We start from the raw sequence: 18,759 nt of genomic DNA on the forward strand, positions 1-18,759 counted from the left end.
GAAATGTCCAGGGGTCTGCTGTGGCCGTGTGACAGGATGGAAAAAGCACACATAGAGTTTGGAAGCAAAGAACCGAAGTGTGCAACCTGGGCTTACCCAGTTACAGGTTGTGTGACCTTGGATACTATCAGCTTCAGGCTCCCGTAAAGCAGGGACCAGAGCAACCACCTCACATGCTCACCGGGAGCAGATGAGAGAATGTTCGTCAAAGTTCCTTCTCCCTCAACTGTGCTGACTGGTGCCGTCAGTGTCAGCCCAGTGGGGCAAGGTCACCAGCCACAGCCAAATCTCACTGGTGGCCCGGCCCTGGAGGCTGAAGGCCCTGGGTGTGGCTGGTGCAGCGGCACCCCCATCACTCATGGGTGGAGATCTAAAACCCCGCCTGGAGAGGGGAGCCCAAGAGAGGCAGCTGGGGCTCGGCCAGCAAGGCCTTCATGGCTGTATTTCTCTATACCTGTCTGACTGGCCAGGTACAAATCAGGCACTTGGGCATCAACTCACTTGGCCATGGGGTAAGGACTCGAGGAGCCTACAGCTATGAGGTCAGAACAGTGATTCCAGTCGCGCTGTTAAATTCAGAGGTGACTCCAACAAGAGGAAAATGATTTTAAAAACACTCAGGTTCAGGCGCAGATTTCAAAATGGAATGCCGTCCTCTTTTCGTTTAGAGTGACAGGGTAATGGTCAAGGTAAATGGAATCTGATAGAGGCTGTTATTCTGACAGCTTAACTCAGGCCCAGGCCCTCTCGCTATGGGGATGGCTGGGAGTAAAGGGGTCCTTCTCTGAATTTCAAATCCAAACACTGCATAAAAAAAGAGAGCTCGGAGGGGTTCAAGGTGAAGGAAAAGGCAGCCCACTTTTCTTTCCGTGCTCTGTTTTTGTCCTTCACACTCTTTACACTTGAGGGAGAAACTAATGACGTTGACCTCGGGGCCCCCATTCCACCCGGCGGTGAACACAGCTGTGGCGCGCGGTCCCTGCGGGCCTCTGCCCGCTGAAGCGCCCTCCGTCACTGCGGCCAAGCCAGCGGCTGACTGAAAACAGCGGCAGGCGGGCACTAGGCACACGACCCCTGACACTGCGGGCCTTTTTTTCCTCCTCTCCGCCAGCAGCCAATGAGCAGGCTCTCTCCACCGGCTGCCATGGCAACGAGACACTGCTCCGCAGTGCCCAGAACAGATGTCACATGAGCCAAGATGAATGTGGTAGGGGCGGGGAGCGTGTGGAGGGGACAGAGGGGCATGAGGGGACGCATTTGGAGTTAAATGGTCCCACCAGAGGGAGTGAGGCATATTCTGAAGGAAGGGCAAACCGGTAACATCTATTTTCTTTCTTTTCCCCGTCCTTCAAATTCTCAACACACATGCACACACACGTCCTTTCATCTCCGCTACTGAGGTGCTTGCAGCTCTCTGGCTTTCACGGCAAACACGAAAGCTCTGATTTCTCGAAGCCTTAAATGAACATCACCTCCACTGCGGAATTGCCAGCAGGCACTCTGTGGCCATTGAGGAACAGGCTGGGAAGCTCTGTTGAGGTGAATCGGGGAAACAGAACCACTGGGAGCTGAGGCAAATTCATGGGAATTTTAAAGGCAAACGCACTGCCTCTGGAGGCACACAGCAAACCCTGTGTCACTCTCACTGCCACTAAAATGGAAGGGCTCCTACTTCCCTGCCCCCCCGGGGTGGTGTATCTGATTCTACCACTCCTAAGGCCGTTTTTTACATAGCCTAAACCAGGGCAAGGCATATAAATCTACCTGCTTCAGCAACAAAGCCTCTTTTGTTGTCTCTAAAATAGATCCTATCCCAGCTCCAATACTGTATTTAAAATGTTTCCACCGCCTTCCATTTATCTTCCACTGAAATTAACAAGTAGGGCATGTGCACGCAGGCACACACGATAAACCTATACATTAGTTGGAAAGATAAGAGTGATATTAACCGCAGGCAGGCATTAGACACTGCAGGCCTTTTTTCCTCCCTGCTTGCAGCCAATGGGCAGGAACCTAATCCTGTTTCCATTATCAGACCACATGAATTAGGGAGACAGGAGGGACAACGTATAGGTCCTGTCCTAATCCGATAGATGAAATGCACTGAATGTCTTAGAGGATGGGAAGATGTTGCTTAGAATTATTTTGCACTTAATTCCCCGACAAACATTCATAGAGTGCCTGCTTTGTGCAAAGTGCCACATGGAGTGTTGCAAATGATGCAAAGCAAGGGAAGGTCCCATTTATAATCAAGAGGGAAAAGAGACATGGAAACTCTTACAATGGGTCAGATGAAATGTGTGTGCAAGCAAAGCATGATGCGGACATGGAGGAAGGTGGGCTCTGAGAAGTGTCCTGGGGTGTGGGAAGATGACAGCACCTATTCTGTGACAGACACTTGATATATACACTGTATCGTACAATGCTTCTAACACCTTAAGAAGTAGCCATTATTTTCCTATTTAACAAATCAGGAAACCCAGGTTTAGAGAGGTTAACAGTCCAAGGTCATACCACAAGCAAGTAACAGAGCCACTTTACCCTAAGTCACCCACCCACCTCCATGGGAGTTTTTGCTCCATCAACCAAGTGATGCATCACTGCAAAGAACGCAGCTGTGTGTGTGTCGGCACCAACTCCTGGTCTTCCCCTAAGCAATAACGTCCATGAAGTCGTGGGCTTCAAACACTCACCGCATTCTTCCTAATACATATTGAAATAAACACATAACTATTAAAAGTTAAGAGGTTCATCTGGATATACCCTAAAGTTTTCCCACGCTAGCCTTGAAAGATACGTAGAAGTGTGACCCGAGGAGAATTTGAATTCACTCAAATGTCACCCCATGTTGGCCAGGGTTATTTTGTATACATACCACCACTAAAATGAAAATGTCTCCTTGGTCTTCACAAGAACGCTTTCTTCTATCACTATTCTAGCCAGTAAGTGGAATCCTAGGGTGCTTGCAATGCATTTGAATGAAAAGCAGCGAATGTGAATAAAAGACTGATGGCCCAGCAATGCCCAGTGTCTGCATTGCTCCTGGAAGCTGCCACTGCAGACCCAACCCACCCCAGGGACTCACTTCCCTGCCACTGCAGCAACGCACTACAACCAACAGAGGGCAGTAACACAAACCAGATTTTTCTTTTGGACCAAAATGTGGATGCACACAGTTTAATAATATGTAAAGCCCATTATTACAAGCTTTTCCTCTCCCCACCCCCTATTAATGAACAAATGCCCAGGGGTAATGCAGATATTTCTAAATACAGTGCAAGAAAGGGCAATCTGTACTCATACACAGGGAGTCTAACACACAGTAATAAGTGGAAATGAAAATAATCACCCAGATGCAACTAAACCATTAAGGCTAAAAATTTAGCTATCTACATGGCTGCATACATGGAAATAGAGATGCCTGTCTCCCAGAAACGAGTGTTTTTAAAACATTTATTTCACAAGCTCTTACTTAGAGTTCATAATAATATCTGTAATGATAACCATGAAGCTACAAGAGAGGTGAAGAGGAATTTGATCTTTATTGCTGGGCACATAAAGAAGGATTTTTCTCTTTGGACTAAGGTAAGTAAATGAATTATTCAGGGCCTTTCCATGAACATTTAAAAATCATAACTCTATGCTTCAAACGATAGCACAAATTAAAAAAAAGAAGAACAACTAGCTAATCCCCAAATCATAAAATATCAACTGACATTTACCCATGTCTATTTAGGGTCCTTCGATGCAAATAAATGATTTTTGGTTTTGATGAAAGCAGAGTCTTTTAGTGCGGTTAATGGTTTCAACATCACCGCATGGAGAATATTAACCGACTGAGACAGGAAACCTCCAGTGTGCAACCTACCCATTTCTCTGGGAACGAAGAAGCAGAAATAACCCCGCCAGCTTCTCAATTCACGATGGAAAGGAAGATTCCTGATCCCATGTTTTCACAATGGTTTGAAATTTGAGGGCCTCTGGAAAAGCAGGATGAAGTCATCACAGACAGCCTTGTCTCTGGAGTCACCCCGTTAAATCCTGATATTTGTAAAATGCTTGACAGATTACCAAGTACCTCCACACAGCGTGAGAAAAGCATACGGGACTCAGAGGCCAACGACTCTACCTCTCTAAATGCACTCTTTGGGTCATCTTGGAAATGTGTACGGAGCCCTTGGACCTTTAGCTTCCTCCTAAGGCAGGTAGGAGAACAGATCCTGAACTACCTTCTTGTCTGGGGTCAGGGTCACTCATATGGGACGAAGCACTGAACACTGTTAAGATTTATAACAAGTTTTGCTGTTCTTCTTTTCCCCATTTTATAAACAAGGAACTAGAGCTGTAAAGACTTGTACAAGGTCACAGTGAAGGCTGAGCAGGGCCCCAGCTGGGTGTTCTCATCCAAGGCAGTGGTTCTTCCCACCCCTCCACAGTGTCTTGGTCAGCTCCGGCTGCTGTAACAAAGTACAGCCGACTGGGTGGCTTAAAACAAAAGATGTTTACTTCTCACAATTCTGGAGGCTGGGAAGTCCCAGCTCAAGGTGCCAGCAGGGTAGGTTTCCTGGTGAGGACTCTTCTCATGACTCATAGACGGCCACCATCTCACTGTGTGCCCACAGGGCCTCTTCTCTGTGTGCAAATGGAGAGAGCAAGAGCTCTGATATGTCTTCTTATAAGGACACTAATCCCATCCTGGAGGCTCCACCCTCAAGCCCTCATCTAACCCTAATTACCTCCTAAAGGCCCCATCTCCAAATACCATCACATTGGGGGTTAGGACTTCAAACATATGAATTTGGGAGGGGGGCACAAATATTCAGTCCATAGCAAGGGGTAACAGTGGGCTTCTTTATCCTGCTACATATTTTCAATTCTGGTCAACAAATGTCTGCTGACAATTGGGGGAAACAAGGGTGAAGAGGGTCCCCAAAGAACTCACTTAATGTCAGGATAGTTCCCAGGAAAGAGCATTTGTGACACGTGAGCTTTTGTGACTGCATGTAGCACAGTTTATTACAACAAACTTCATGAGATCCTTCTTCAGATAGCTGTGTTTGAAACAATTGTAATGAGAGTCTGCCAACTAATCAGTACATAATTAATATTTGATAAGGTAATTAATGTATTAATTTACTGAGGAGGGTGGGGGGAAGGTAAGGAAGGAAGGACATTTTCAAATTTCAGCCTATAGATGCTTACAAGAAGACACAAAGGATCTGGACCTCCTGGTAGGGAATTATCGGGTCCAGTTATATTATGATGATTATAGCATAACTGGATATTTATTGAATGTATTTAATTTCTCTCAGTTGAGTTGGCATAAATTAAAACTACTTTCTGGATTGGAACACCAGAGGGGCTCAGCTTCAATTAATGTATATTGGGTGACTACGACATGCTAGTAGTATGTATGTATGCTAGTATTTATATGTATATATATAAATATTCAGTCCATAACAAAGGGTATTTTACATATATATAAAATCTCATTTAATTCTTATAACAATCCTATGAAGAGACGTTGCTATCCACACACTTACATAATTTAAAAATGAAGACTAGAGAAGTCAGAGACTCACAAATAGTAAGTGACTAAGAGAGTACTAGAACATTCTTGCCAACCATTCAAATGCTATTTGGATTGCTTACACACACGCGTGCATAATTTTCTCCCCCCATCCTCCCTCAAATCTAACTCTTAGGATTTTTTTCTCTGTTGTTATTTTTGGTATGCTACTTTATTTTGGTAAGTAGTATGGGGGTGAAGTTGCGTCTTTTTTGAAGGTAGAGATGTTTAAAAGGAGATAAGCTTATGCAAAACTTCTCCCTCCCTTCAAAACTAGACAAGGACTCCAAGAGAGGAGATCAAGTCCCATCCTCTCTGGGGAATTGAGCATCTTCTGTGTGTGGCCCTGGGACCCAGAGGAAGCCAGACTGGCGCCCACTGGGTGAGCATGGCCTGCCTCTCCTGAGCAGCCCAGGAAAGAACTACTTCCAGTTTCAGTCCCCATTTGAGGCTGGACATGTGACAGCTGTAGGCTGGAAACCAGGCCTGGGGACTGCTGGAGGCTGAATAATAGCCCCCAAAATATCCAGGTCCTAATCCTTGGAACATGTGAACGTTACTTTATGTGGCCAAGACTTTGCAGATGTGATTAAATTAAGGGTCTTGAGATGGGGAGATTATCTTGGATTATCTGGTGGGTGCTAAATGCAAATATATGTGTCCTTATAAGAGAAAGGCAGAGGGAGATTAGACGCACAGAAGAGGAGGAGGCAGCATGACCACCAAGGCAGAGACTGGAGTGATGCGGCCACATGCCAAGGAATGGCAGCAACCACTAGAAGCTGGAAGAGGCAAGAAGGGATTCTCCCTTAGCGCCTCTGGAGGGTGTACAGCCCAGCTGAAACCTTGATTTTGGCCCAGTGAAACTGGTTTTGGACTTCTGGCCTCTGAAACTGTGAAAGAATGAATTTCTGTTGTTTTAAGCCACCAAGTTTGTTGTCATCTGTAGTTACCATAGGTAACTAAAACAGGGACAAAAAGTCAAGGATTTGGCAAATTAGAGAAAGTTTCATATAGCAACCACTGACTTAATCTTACCAAATATTATTTTATGATTGTGACATTTAGCAATTTCTTGTGTCAAGAGAGTTTGCAAGATAGGCTTTGGGGTTAGGAACACTACGGTTAATGCAGTGGTTTGTTCCTCCTGGTACACAACACATACTAAACAAAGCAGCAGTTCCTCGAACCTCTGAATTTGGTGTCTTTGTGGCAACAGTGAGTCCACACAGGAATTAACTTTGAAATACAAACAAATATAAAACCATCCTTTATGATGTTCACTGCACAGCCGTAAAATTTTCTATGCATGACTATGGTTCTCATCCTCAGTCCCCAGATCTCTAGAATTTCTTGAGCTTTATTCAAAGGATCCGAGCTCTGAGCAAGAATTATGTGTTAATTCTTAGATTTACTTATCTTAGATATTCTTATCATATATCTTATATGATAATTAGGCACTCTGACTAGAAGTTACATATGTCTTATGAGAAGACAGCAAAATGATTGTGTGGGACCTTGTAGGCCACGCTAAGGAGTTTGGATTTCATTGTAAATGGAGTGGGAAGCCACGGATGAGTTTGATACAGGAAAAGGAAATGATTGGAATTAGACTGAGGAAGATGCTCCAGCTGCCCTGTGTGAGTATGTGGCAGTGGAGAGGTAAGCAGCCCAGTGGTCCAGGAGCAGATAACAGTGGCCTGAACTATGATAGTGAACATGAAAATGAAAGAGAAGCAGGCACATTGGAGATATATTTTAGAAGTAGAATCTCAGTTAATCTGATTAATTGGAGGTGAGGACTGAATTGGTGATGACTCCTAGGAATCTTGCTTAAGCAAGTTAAAAAACGATGGCTGGGAAGGCTGTCAATGGGTGGGGCAGGAGAGGAAGCTGTGGGGATTGTTTGGGAGGGGGGAGGAGTGGGAATCAAGCCTCCAGTTTAGGAAATAGTATGTTGACAAGTAAGTGGAAATAATAAGTAGGCAGTGGAATCTGGGGATCTGGAGGCCAGAGGGTAGTTCTGCACCAGAAATTTTGAGTATCATCGGCCTAGAGATGGCATTTAAACTATGCTAGAAAAAATAAGCAAAAACTTAGTTGGTAGCACAGGTAGGTAGGTTATTTGGAAATGAAAGCTATTCTCTCTCTCTCTGTTAAACACACACACACACACACACACACACACATGCCCATGCACATACACACACACACAGCCAAACCACAACTTGCCAAGGCTTAACCGGAGAGCATGGGGAGTCACTGAATATCTGTCTGCAATCTAAGTGCATCAGAAAGAAAATTAAATAATCAAAGCTGAAGCAATTCTAAAAAATGCTCGTTGTAATCCAGTCATTGCATATTGTTTTTTATCTTTCACTTTATGTACTTTTCTTTAAAATGACACCGTATAGGGTATAGATGACAGATTGCTAGATAACTGAAATTTAAGATAAAATAGGGTAAATACTTAGAGATTATAGCTATGTTGAAGATATGGATGGATGGATGGATGAACAAACAGACTGAGAGACTGAGAGAGACAGACTTTAAAACACTGTTTTATGTTTGACACATAGTAGGTAATTTAACATTCACCCATAAAGGTTATGCAGAGGAAAGGTTGTGCTCACTTTTCATGCAGCTTTGAGGAGTTGAGGAGATAGGTCAAGTAGCCAGGAGAACAATATTTAGATTTATTAATGATCTATCAAACTTCAAGAAAAATAATCTATCAGTGATCAAAAGATTTAATTCCTAAATGAGGAAGAGTTACATTTTCAGGATGTAAGAATCACAGGTGAATCCCCCACCCCTGCCATAAGCCACGATTCAGTTTAGAATATTAGGAAATGTCATGACAGGTTCACCTGGGAGGTAAACTGTCTACATTTGATAATCCAGAAACAATTAATAATACATCAGATTATCGCCTCCAATTAATACCATAAGCAAATAATTCCACCATGAAACTCTGAGGAAAAAATATGAAAACTCAGTTAAGAAAAGATTAGGAAGTCTTCGTCCAAAGGCAAGAACGCCTCCACATTTAGTGCCAAGTCTTCAGCTCACCAAAGACACAAAGCACCTGTCAAATTCTCTGAACAGAATCCAGCCCCTTCAAGGTCAATGGACCCAGTGTGAAGCTTAAGTTTCACTCTGATCCTCCTCTGTAAGATTCTCCAGCCTCCTCTAATCTGAATAGAAATTAGCAAACTTCTTCAGCCATTTTTTCCTTCCTTGGGTTGTTGGTGAGCCTGGTGCCCACAAGCCAGCCAACTTTGCAGAAAACCACAGTTTACATGGAAAATCACTTTGGGTTTCTGGCTCATCAGCAGAACTGCCTGCACAACTAATTAGCTCGACAATTGGTCCCTGCGATAAAATCAGCTAATTTTATGTTCAAATGGCTGCTCCGTGGTAAGCAATCCTGTCACTCTAAACTTCACGTACAAAGAAGTTGCTGAAGAAGCTGGTGACTGGGGGGTCACTGGGGGCAAACTAGTGAAGACTATTAAATTAGGAACCTACGTCAATGTTCTAGTCAGTGCATAGGGGTCCCACCAGGGCTCAAATAAGATGAGTTGCCAGAAAGTAGTGCAAGAGCCAGAAATGCCAACTCTTAAAGGGGAAAATAGGACACACAAAATGCACGCAAAGTCATCTGCAGAATCTCCCCACTCTCAGAATAAACCTCAGTGTTTGTGATGAGATTGCAGAATCCTAGGCCCCAATCTAGTATTGTTAAGAAATGACTCTCCCTGGATTAAAGACTTCTGTTGTTTCAGGAATTTGTTCAAGGTTATCTTAGACAGAAAACACCGGAAAGCCAATTCCAGGAGTCACCTCTTCAGCTTCTTCCTCTCCTTCACTCACCCGCTAAGGCATCTGGTGAAGTCTGAGGCTCTCCCTGTTCTGCGGGATCTATCAGAAACCACACTACCTTTAAGGCTAAGGTAAAAGCACGGATCAACTTCTTTACGGTGTAAAAGCTAATTATGTCACCTCTCATGGGCATTGCAAATTATTGACTTCTTTTTTTTTTTGGTGTGTATATTATCAATTATACCAATTAAATGGACAGTTACAAATTTATACAAGTTTCAAAGAATGCATACAATTTTACGTAAGTATACAGAGAGATACATACATACATATCTTATCTAAATATATTCATTATATCTATGCATGTATATAGATAAATATAGTCAGAGATACATAAATAACTTCATTTATATAAAGTGCTTAAAATAGTAATTAGCATGTAGTAAGTACTAAGTTGGTACTGTTGTTGCTGTTCTATTATTATCATCATTATTATTAATAGCTATAATGTACTATGTATACACATTATATGTAAACTATATATGCAACTGTATGTTATATAACTATATGATGGTAGCAGGATGCATGCTGAAAATTACACTTGTGTTTTCTTTCTGTGCTCTAACAGAGGTGCCAGAAACCCACTGGATTCTGGTAAATCATCCTTGAGACACTGTAGTCAGCTGCCTGCCTGGACTGGGTCAGGGTGGGTGAAGGACCCTTTGTAGGTCGTGGTATCAGCCACCTCTCGTGCACCAGCTCAGATCCTCTCGGCCTCACCTCTCTCTTCTCCAGCCCCCGCTGCACTGCCCAGCTCTGTACGGGCTCTGATTAGCTTTACGTAGGTGCAACCCTACAGCCCCTCACGTCGCACCCATGCCACGGGCCTCTTGCCTCTGGGACACAGTATCCTGAGCCCACACATGTGCAAGTGGCAAGTGCAGAGCGAACCCATGGGGGATGGCATCCAATGGACATATGCTTCTCTTCTTCTCCTGGAATGGCTGGGCATTCCATAAGGACCAAACAACCCCTCACTGATAGCATAGCCAACTGATATTGGTTCTCCCCCTTTTCCTTTCTACTCCCCTGACCCTTACTCCTGCTCCATGGCACCACACGCCCCAATAAGTCCTCAGACACAAGCCTTTGTCATGGGCTCTGCTTTCCATGGGACCCAGATTAAGATAAAAATCACAGTGGTCCCCTGTGTGCAGGTGTGCAGTTAGCCCCACTGCTCACCAGGGTAGGTGACACAATGAGACACTTTGTTCTTTGGTTTCTGAAAAGGAAAATGACTCCTCGTGGTGCAGATCTGAAAAGGGGGAAAAGGGCTGGTAGTTCCTGGTGCTTCAAGGAGGATAGAAGGATAAATCCTGACCTAAGACTTCTGGGTGGGGCCCTTGGGCGATGGGTGTGTCAGGAATGGGAACAGCTCTCTGTACTTGACTGACCTCAGCCAAGGGTCCCTGGGGCTGTGGCTTTCAGTACTCAGCTCTTTACGGTGGTGGCTGAAAGGAAGACTATCTGACCCTCATGCTGTGCATCTCCAGAAAGGAAAAGGAGAGAGCAGTTCCTGGTGCAGCACCTCTGATGGCCTGGAGGGCTTCCTTCCTTGTCACATGAGCCTTTACACATGGCTGCCTCACAACATGGCAGCTGGCTTCCCCCAGGTAAGTGATCTAAGAGATAGTGAGAGCGAGAGGGCCCCCAAGATGGAAGCCACAATCTTTTAATAAACTCTTCTCAGTTGTAACATCCCTTCACTTCTGTCATTCATTAGGAGTGAGTCATTAAATCCAGCCTGTACCGAAGGAGAGGGGATTACAAAGGGGCAGAGGGGGCTTGCTGAGGAATAAATGGGGCATCTTCTGTCAGCATCTCCTTTAGCCCTCTCTGCTTTCCAGAGTTGAAATGACCACGAGTTGCATGTCCTGCTACTTTTTCGTCAGTAGATACACTCCTGTCCCACCTCCTCCTCACTGCCACCTCTGCCACCATGGGGGATAGGTGGAGAACCCACACATTCCTGGGAACTGTTGCATACCAGACTTTCTACATAATTCTAAAATAGATCAGCATTACAGTAGCTACTGGCTCTATTGTTAAATGTGAATCCAAATCAGAAAATATCATGATAATTAAAATTTAAACATTATCATGAAGTTCTAAAAATTAAAGCAACTCAAGTTATTTTTAAAAAAAGAACTAAATCTGTATTGGAGGATATTTTTTAAATATAATACAAGTTAATAGTGAAAATAATTATTTCATGATGTAATATCTATTTCTGAGAAGTATTTTCGTTATAATTCAATCTACTGTTACTAGCAAGAGAGAGAGCATCATGGGTTGAATTGTGCGCCTCAAAAAAGATATGTTGGGGTCCCAATCCCCAGGACCTCAGAAGTGAGCTTATTTAGAGACAGGGTCTTTACAGAGTAATTAAGGTAAAATGTGGTCATTAGGTTGGGCACTAATCCAATACAACTAGAGTTGTCATGAAAAGAGGAAATTTGGACACAGAAACAGACACCCACAGAGGGACGTGAAGAGACACAGGGAGAAGACAGCCATCTACAAGCCAAAGAGAGAGGCCTGGAACAGATCCTTCCCTCACAGCCTCAGAAGGAACCAGCCTTGCCCATACCTTGATCTTGGACTTTCAGCCCTCCGGAACTGTGAGACAATAAATTTCTGTTGTTTAAGCCCCCTAGTCTGTGGTACGTGGTTATGGCAGCCCAAGCAGACTTACACAGAGAGAAGAAAGAAAAAGAGAGAGATTCAGAGAGAGAGAAAGAAAGACTATATGTTAAGCTACATATTCATCTGGATGAGTTGATTTTAAATAGAAATACATAAGGGCCTAATCTTAAAATCTCATTTTGCACATTTATGAAGCAGAGTGGCTCTATTCCAAAAGGCTGACAGAAATTTCCCAAAAATGTGCAAATGGAACACAGTGCCAGGTGAAAAGAACCAGACTCTCTCTTTACAGGTGGGGCGCAACCTGGCAGGGGCCGACGATGGGGACCCAGGAGCGAGAGGAGACCCCACCTTCTGGTAGTCCTCTTTGGACCTCAGGGCCACCTCCATGTGGTCGGCGGAGGTTAGGTAGATGGCTGAGCGGTACTGAGAGCCGTAGTCTCTGCCTTGGCGCATGCCTGGGAATGTGGAAAGTAGAGACGATTACTGGGATGGACTGGGAACAAGGCCAGTGTCACATGTTCTCTGTGACTTGTGTGCTGCTAAGTGCTCGTTTTAATTTCATCTTGACACCACACACCTTAAATAAGCCTGAAATGTATCTCTTTTGCTTTGCCTATTTTAATTACAACAAATATCTTTGAACTTAGGTAAATTTATCACAGGTCTTGGGTCATAGCAGATGCTCTATAAATATGTATTTTTCTATGCAGATATTTAAATCATAGCCTATTCCATTTATCACTTGCAGAGCACTGTGATACACATTATTTCTTCGGATCATAATGAGACACCCTGTGTGGCGGGTATTGTTGGCCCTCACTTGGCAGATAAGGAAATGGGATAATGTATGTGCAAGTGCCTGATACTGCTTGGCACATAGGAGGTGCCTATAAATGACAAAGTGATGCTCATCAAGTTGAAAGCGTTTACCTAACGTCATACACCTAATCAAAGGACAACCTGGGACTTGAACTTAGCCCAGCGTGTTTTCCACCTGTTGCAGCAGCCCAAGTGTAGATGCTGGTCAATTTCTATCTGGATAATGTAGTCCCCCAAGTTAAACAGCCAAAGGCTTAATATAAATCCTCTATAGATCTCCATGCTGTTGTCATAATGAACTTCACACGTTTACTGCATCATTCAAGAATCAGTTTCAGTTTTAACAAGTGCCCCAAAACTCTTCCAATAGAAGATTCAATCTTCCAAAAAGAACAGTTTCAATCTTTCACACACATGGAAATCACCTGGGGATATTGTTAAAATGCAGGTTCTGGTTTAGCAGGTCCAGGGTGAACCTGAGAGTCTGCATTTCTAACCTGCTCACAGATGGTGCTGGTCACCAGACCACACTTTGAGTAGTGAGGGTTTAGCCTGTACCCAGGTATTTTCAAGGTTCCTTTATAATCAATCAGCAACATTTCTAATTCCAATAATGTGGTGAGGAAAACCTGAATCTTCCAAACGCCCTTTCTCGAGTACGCCACGTACAATGCTCCTTCCACCCACCCGTCATGCACACACTTCTCACTGGACCCCTATTCAACCTTCAAGACTTAGTGCAAGTATCTTCTCTCTGCAAAACCTTCCCTGACGGCACCTCACAGCTGTGACAGTCACTGACTCCTTTGGGCTCCATCGGGCCTTGCGGGTCCCTCTTAGAGGTTTTATTGCACTGCATTGTTGTTACGTGGTTCCCTCTCCTCCTCTGTGAGCCTTCCAGAGGGCAGAGCTTTACAGCCATAGGACCTGGTGCAGCATCAGACAGAGGGATATACTTCCACAAACATGTGTGGCACGAAGAATATATGAGTTTATATCTGGTGATCCAAGACCCTGCAATCAACACTGGAGTCTGAAGCAATCAATCAAAGTGCTTTGTCACATTGACTTTGTAAATGTAAATATAAATTCAAACGTAAATAAAATGATCTTTCTTAAGAGCTATAGGAAAAGCTACAAATGAGCTCATACGTTTGACTAGTAGAGGTAAGTGCAGCAGCTGAAGACACCAAAGGTTCGCTACAGCAGTTCACGGACTGACAAGCCAGAATTCATAATCAAAACTGCAGGCCAAGAATAGAGGTTTAAATGGTAACAAACTAGTAGGATTTAGGGTTAAGCCATAGGCTGTCTATGGTGTGTATGTGTGTGCATGTGATGCCTACTTGTTCACACCCCCAGCTTAGCTGACTTCCTGAAAATCTCATTCTGCCACCTTCAGAGTCCCATCCTCTCCTCGACGCACAAAGGTCACATGGGGTCCATAAACTAATTAGGGCTTAAAGAGTCAATACCAATAATGACATCAAAATATTAATTTAACAATATATAATAAAAATAAACCAGCCCATGCTTCCAATAAGCACTGTATAATACAAAATTAGGATATCTATTTTATTTCTGTGTAAGTTGTATATTCATTTAAGTACTATAGTATTATTATTATTATAGTATACAATATATAAGTATTATTACAGTATAAATATTATTTATAGCATATACTATATAAGTATTATTATAGTATACATATTATTTATTAAGCACCTAACATGTACCAAGTGTTTTCCAGATGCTGAGGACACAGCAATGAATAAAAGCAAACCCTACCTTTACAGAACTCACATTCTAGTGGATTCTAAGAGACTGGATAAATATACATTCCAGAGTGGCACTTTGGCTATATTTTTTTTTGCTTTCTTCAATTTTCCCTTCTTCACTTACAAGTAGGGCTCCTCTTACATGACTGCTTCCCATCCTTTTGTGCATAAAGACACGGTTGTAGCATTATTGTTCCTTCTGAAATATTCTCCACGAAGAAAAAAGATTGCTGGATGGCTGATTTTTGGTAAAATCTGATCCCTCCATTCAGCACAAGATGCAGAAAAGCAGGGTCTCCATGCAAAGTTGTTTAAATCTATTTAAATTTTCTTTCTTTTGAAAGAGAAATTAGTATGTGAGTAAAAGAGAACGGGCAGGTGTGATTTATTTATATTTTTCAACAAGTTTTGCTAAGGGTCCATATGCCTTGTACACTGAAGACAATAAATATCTGTGTGTTTGGTTGAAGGTCTTTGAATTATCATAGAATCATGGGAAATTGTTGCTTATGGATAAAAATAGGCTTTTTAGCAAACAAGATGGGAATAATTAAGAACCATTCCAGGAAATGGTATAATAGTGGGCTCTTCCACTGATCATATTTTCACAAATATTCTGGAAAAAGAAGTGCACAATGAAACTCTTAAGTTTACATCCATATTTAGAGCTTCTCTTGTAGTGACATGACAACCAACGGGTAGAAACATCTGGAAGATTTCACAAAATTGTGTGGTTGGCCAGAAAAGATGCACATGACTGTCATTCTAGGCAACTATGTAAGGCAATGCATTTCTATAAAAAACAATCCATGGATTAGTTATGTAACTACAGGTGTTACCACCACTGCCATCCAGGATGGGGATTTATAGACCGTTCCCTGAAGCCATGATCCCCTGATTTAAATTCTAACATTATCATCTGGTAACTGTAATACTACAATATCGATATGGCTCCTGTCACTGTTGTCCTTGTCTTCTTTGTGCACATTTGGGCTGTCCCCAAGTCACTCTGGGCAGCTTTATTTTTTATTTTATTTTATTTTTTGTTTATTGCAGTAACATTGGTTTATAACATTGTAAAAATTTCAGGTGTACATCATTGTACTTCTATTTCTGCATGGACTACATCATGTTCACCACCAAAATACTAATTACAACCCATCACCACACACATGTACCGAATTATCCCTTTCACCCTCCTCCCTCCCCCCTTCCCCTCTGGTAACCACCAATCCAATCTCTGTCCCTATGTGTCTGTTTATTCTTGTTATTATCTACTACTTAATGAAGGAAATCATACGGTATTTGACCTTCTCCCTCTGACTTATTTCACTTTGCATTATACCCTCAGTGTCCATCCATGTTGTCACAAATGCCTGGATTTCATCGTTTCTTATGGCTGAGTAGTATTCCATTGTGTATATATACCACATCTTCTTTATCCATTCGTCCCTTGATGGGCACTTAGGTTGCTTCCAAGTCTTGGCTATTGTGAATAACGCTGCAATGAACACAGGGGTGCATGTACCTTTGCAAATTGGTGTTTTCAAGTTCTTTGGATAAATACCCAACAGCGGAATAGCTGGATCATATGGTAGTTCTAGCCTTGATTTTTTTTTTTTTTTTTTTTTTTTTTTTTTACATTTTTATTGATATTTTAATGGTTTCTAACATTGTGAGATTTTGGGTTGTACATTTTTGTTTGTCCTTCACCCCATATATGACTCCCTTCACCCCTTGTGCCCACCCCCCACCCCCACTTCCCGGGTAACCACAGTCCAGTTTTCTCTGTCCATGTGTTTGTTTATATTCCACATATGAGTGAGATCATACAGTGTTTGTCTTTCTCTTTCTGGCTTATTTCACTTAACATAATACGCTCCAGGCCCATCCATGTTGTTGCAAATGGGACGATTTTGTCTTTTTTTATGGCTGAGTAGTATTCCATTGTATATATATACCACATTTTCTTAATCCAATCGTCAGTCGAGGGACACTTAGGTTGCTTCCACTTCTTGGCTATGGTGAATAATGCTGCAATGAACATAGGGGTGCATAAGCCTCTTTGGATTGTTGATTTCAGGTGCGTTGGATAGATTCCCAGTAGTGGGATGGCTGGATCATAGGGCATCTCTATTTTTAATTCTTTGAGGAATCTCCATACCGTTTTCCATAGAGGCTGCACCAATTTGCATTCCCACCAGCTGTGTATGAGGGTTCCTGTTTCTCCACATCCTCTCCAACATTTGTTGTTTTTTGTCTTGGTGATTATAGCCATTCTAACGGGCGTGAGGTGGTATCTTAGTGTTGTTTTGATTTGCATTTCCCTGATGATTAGTGATGTTGAGCATCTTTTCATGTGCCTATTGGCCATCTGTATATCTTCCTTGGAGAAGTGTCTGTTCATTTCCTCTGCCCATTTTTTGATCGGGTTGTTTGTTTTTTTGTTGTTCAATTGTGTGAGTTCTTTATATATTATGGAGATCAACCCCTTGTCAGATGTATGTTTTGCAAATATTCTCTCCCAGCTGGTTGGTTGTTTGTTCATCTTGATTCTGATTTCATTTGTCTTATAAAAGCTCTTTAGTCTGATAAAGTCCCACTTGTTTATTTTTTCTTTAGTTTCCCTAGTCTGGGTAGGCATGTCATCCGAAAAGATTCCTTTAAACCCAATGTCAAATAGTGTGTTGCCTATATTTTCTTCTATGAGTTTTATAGTTTCAGGTCTCACCTTCAGGTCTTTGATCCATTTTGAGTTAATTTTTGTGTATGGCGATAGCACATGGTCCACTTTCATTCTTTTGCATGTGGATGTCCAGTTTTCCCAACACCATTTATTGAAGAGACTTTCCTTTCTCCATTGCATGTCCTTAGCACCTTTGTCGAAAATTAGCTGTCCGTATATGTGTGGTTTTATTTCTGGGCTTTCAATTCTGTTCCATTGATCTGTGTGTCTGTTTTTGTACCAGTACCATGCTGTTTTGATTACTATTGCTTTGTAGTATGTTTTGAAGTCAGGAATTGTGATGCCTCCTGCTTTGTTCTTTTTCTTTAGGATTTCTTTAGCTATTCGGGGTCTTTTGTTGCCCCATATAAATTTTAGTATTCTTTTTTCTATTTCTGTGAAGAATGTCATTGGGATTCTGATTGGGATTGCATTGAATCTGTAGATTGCTTTAGGTAATATAGACATTTTAACTATGTTTATTCTTCCAATCCACGTGCATGGGATATCTTTCCATTTCTTTATGTCATCGTTGATTTCCCTCAATAATGTCTTGTAGTTCTCATTGTATAGGTCCTTCACCTCCTTGGTAAGATTTATTCCTAGGTATTTTATTCTTTTTGATGCAATTGTAAATGGTATTATCTTTTTGAGCTCTCTTTCTGTTAGTTCATTATTAGCATATAGAAATGCAACTGATTTTTGTAGATTGATTTTGTACCCTGCAACTTTGCTGTAGTTGTTGATTGTTTCTAACAGTTTTCCAACAGATTCTTTAGGGTTTTCTATATATACAATCATGTCATCTGCAAATAGTGAGAGTTTCACTTCTTCGTTACCTATTTGGATTCCTTTTATTCCTTTTTCTTGCCTAATTGCTCTGGCCAAAACCTCCAGTACTATGTTGAACAGGAGTGGTGAGAGTGGGCAGCCCTGCCTCGTTCCTGTTCTCAGAGGAATGGCTTTCAGTCTTTCCCCGTTGAGTATGATGTTAGCTGTGGGTTTGTCATATATGGCCTTTATTATGTTGAGGTACTTTCCTTCTATTCCCAATTTATTGAGAGTTTTTATCATAAATGGATGTTGTATCTTGTCAAATGCCTTCTCTGCGTCTATTGAGATGATCATGTGGTTTTTATTCTTTGTTTTGTTGATGTGATGTATCACGTTGATTGATTTGCGGATGTTGAACCATCCCTGCGTCTCTGGTATAAATCCCACTTGATCATGGTGTATGATCTTTTTAATATATTGTTGTATTCGGTTTGCCAATATTTTGTTGAGGATTTTTGCATCAATGTTCATCAGCGATATTGGCCTGTAATTTTCTTTCT

At 42.2% G+C, this 18,759-nt stretch overlaps 1 protein-coding gene across 4 annotated transcripts in view; it reads right to left on the minus strand.

Annotated features, from left to right (window-relative positions):
* The window catches only part of MSRA (methionine sulfoxide reductase A), a 405,431-nt gene that overhangs the window by 87,491 nt on the left and 299,181 nt on the right, over positions 1–18,759 (minus strand). For all 4 annotated transcript variants that reach the window (XM_058550411.1, XM_058550414.1, XM_058550413.1 and 1 more), the window contains one exon: positions 12,452–12,558. In XM_058550411.1, coding sequence (XP_058406394.1) covers positions 12,452–12,558 — 107 coding nt within the window. The remainder of the gene's footprint in view (positions 1–12,451; positions 12,559–18,759) is intronic.

The sequence above is a fragment of the Diceros bicornis genome, chromosome 11 (assembly GCF_020826845.1).
Source record: "Diceros bicornis minor isolate mBicDic1 chromosome 11, mDicBic1.mat.cur, whole genome shotgun sequence".
NCBI lineage: Eukaryota > Metazoa > Chordata > Mammalia > Perissodactyla > Rhinocerotidae > Diceros > Diceros bicornis.